This window comes from Anoplophora glabripennis, unplaced genomic scaffold (assembly GCF_000390285.2).
Source record: "Anoplophora glabripennis isolate ALB-LARVAE unplaced genomic scaffold, Agla_2.0 scaffold3275, whole genome shotgun sequence".
Lineage (NCBI taxonomy): Eukaryota > Metazoa > Arthropoda > Insecta > Coleoptera > Cerambycidae > Anoplophora > Anoplophora glabripennis.
In genome coordinates, this window is record NW_019419360.1 from 695 (window position 1) to 3,761 (window position 3,067).

At 31.1% G+C, this 3,067-nt stretch overlaps 1 protein-coding gene across 1 annotated transcript in view; it reads left to right on the forward strand.

The window, feature by feature from the left end:
* The first annotated feature begins 441 nt into the window (after positions 1 to 441).
* LOC111692759 (glutathione S-transferase 1-1-like) overlaps positions 442 to 3,067 on the forward strand; it is a 7,370-nt gene continuing 4,744 nt past the window's right edge. The window contains exons 1-3 of the mRNA XM_023456871.1: positions 442 to 507; positions 1,231 to 1,375; positions 1,477 to 1,887. Of these exons, the coding sequence (XP_023312639.1) occupies positions 1,235 to 1,375; positions 1,477 to 1,887 (552 nt within the window). The 5' untranslated portion in view covers positions 442 to 507; positions 1,231 to 1,234. The remainder of the gene's footprint in view (positions 508 to 1,230; positions 1,376 to 1,476; positions 1,888 to 3,067) is intronic.

Genomic DNA, 3,067 nt, shown 5'->3' on the forward strand with positions numbered 1-3,067 from the left:
CTATAATTTCTACTGTGAGGTATATATAACCCTAAACTTCTAGTTTATAAATGCATACCTGAATTACTCAATAACAGAATAGCGTGGCCAGCGTGATTATTTATATTTTTGTCTATAATTAGCCGAAATTTGGCTGAATGCTTAGTAGCTTATATCTTACCTTCCTTATTAATTGCATACCCAACTCTATTCTGTATCACACAAGACGAATGTGTGTTATTCCAGTAGGAATTTTTAGTGCCTTCTTAATTCAGCAGAAGAAGTGAACAACGATCAACAATCAAAGTAAACAGAAACATTAAAATAGATAAAAATCTATAACTACATTCATTATTTCTCGCAATGGTTTTATAAAACGAAAACAGATATTTTGCCTCTGATAAACTTTACAAATTATTTTCGGTTATTATCAGTCATCAGATATGAATCATAATGATAAGATATAATAGCAAAATTAAAAGAGATTCGTTTGTTACCGTGCTGCCTACTAGACAGATTCAACTTAAAGTGAGTACAAATTACAGTTTACTAAGTATATAATCCCTAGCGGTAAAAGATCAAGTAACTCCAATACGACTATAATTTTTTTTAAATATGTATTTTAATATCAGCTTTCGTGTAAATTTATAAAAATTTCATAAAAATCCTATCAAATGAAGTCAAACAATGTTCTTTAATACTAAAAATATAAGTATACAAAATATATCTAACTTTATAGACAAAATTATTAACTGATATTGCAGTCAACTACTTTATGGGTTACATGGCCCACGTTGCATTGAATTATACCAACAGTATCTTGTAAGCAGAGAACACGTAGCAGACATATTGAAATTATTAAGTAATGTAATGTTTCGCAAAAATATTTTATATTCTCGTTGTTCTAATATAGCTTTACAATTAGACAAAGACCAACACGCAAGTCAGGATAGAGAAAATCACAACCATTTCTGCATTTTACTTTAGGATTGATGTGTTGCCAAATAAAAGGAGGACAGTGGTATGAGATTTTAGTTGAGTTTCATCTTAATAAATGGCATCTGGCACGCTGCATATGTCCGTCAAATTCGCTTTACTTTCACATTTTTTTAAATTACTAGTTAAATAATAATTGCTTGCAAAATTAAAGAAATACAAGTCAAGTTTTTTGACACATTATTTATTTTTTTATGGTAATAACTAGAACACTCCATTGTAAATGAATTATTTTATTGGTATCACTTTCTTAAGAAAAATGACGATTGACCTCTACTACAGTCCAAGTGGATCCTCCTGTAGGATAGTCCTTTTAGCAGCTAAGTCTATTGATGTAGAATTAAACTTGATACCTGTAGATATCATGAATCCAGAAAGTTTCACCCCAGAATTTATTAAAGTAAGTAATTATTATAATTACTAAATTTGGACAAAAAAAAATATGTATGAAATGTTTCTATATTTTTTAATAAATCTTATAAAAATTAAGTAACTTTTAAGCTAAATCCGCAACATTGTGTACCAACACTCAATGACAGTGGTTTCGTAATTTGGGAGAGCAAGGCTATTATAACGTATTTGCAAAACCAGTATGGAAAAAACGATGACCTGTACCCAAAGGATCCGAAAAAACGAGCAACTGTTGACCAGAGGCTGTTTTTTGACACCGATTTATATGCACGTTTTCATGAAGTTTATGTAAGTATCTACATTCTGAACCATGATAGCAAGAATACAGGATATGATATTTCTGTGATTGGCGAACCAAAATTGGTTCGCNCTGTGATTGCTGAACCAAAATTGGTTCGCTTGGCGCATGACGTCAGCTGGAGAGTGAATTTAATAGGCGAATTAACGACACCGAATGTCACAGGCATGGAGACTACACAGTCGCAGGAACAAGCGGATCACGTGCATCTCTATCAAACTAACGTGTACAGGCTGGTCCATTTTCGATGGGAATTCAGGGTATTTCAGAAACTACTAAAGATATGATAAAACTGACACCACGTTCTCGAGCTCGATTTTCATGGCAAACTCGACTGTCAGATCGGAAATTTGCTATCTTCATTTGTTTCTAAGTTACAGGACGTTTCTCGTTATTGTGACACTTTTTAACATGTCTGTATCTCAGCTATTAAATAAGTTACAGTTAAAGTGAAAATTGCTCAAGACTAATTCTTTGGCGTAGAATTGAATGCCGGTATTAGATTTTTCGTATATCTTAAGAATTCGGAGTTATGACCCAAAGTTATATTTTTTTAAATGGAAATCGTAGCTGACCATGGCCTAAAAAAATAGAGATTTTTTTCCGCTTTTCAGCAATATATCATATGCTATAGTTATTTTTACAAACACGGGAGATACGGGGTGTTTTATATATAAATTATTTTTTTTTCCTTTTTAATATGACCGGCTATGAATATACAGATAAAACTACAATTCTTACTTTTACAAAAGTCATATCTGTTGTAAAAATATAACATTTATTTTAAATGCACAACATATACTCGTGTGATAATATAATGCTAACGAAATTTTAGGAGATAGGTGGATAAGAAGAAACGGACCGATCAGATGGCCAGCTAGGTTACCTGGCTTGAGTCTGTTGGACTTTTTCCTTTGGGGTTTTCTAAAAGACATTATATTTAAAATTCCTTTTAATAATATTTCAAATACCTATACATTTAATGAATGATACCCGAAGCGTTGCCAGAAAATGCGTGAAATGTGTGACAGTTGAGGGACGGCAATTTGAACATTTAGCTGTCAAGTTTTTATTCATGTAGGTACTTACTATTGTTTAATTTACGTTTAATATTGTAACTTCAGTTGAAGTGGAATAAAAATTTGAAAACTCTGTCTTTTCTTATCTGTAATATATATTTTAAATAAACGTCATATTTTTACAACAGATATGAGTTTTGTAAAAGTAAGAATTATAGTTTTGTATGTATTTTCATAGCCAGCCATATTAAAATGTAAAAAAGGATCGAATTTATATATAAAACACCCCGTATCTTCTGTGTTTGGAAAAATAACTATAGCATGTGGTATATTGCTGAAAAGCAAAAAAAATCTCAATTTTTTA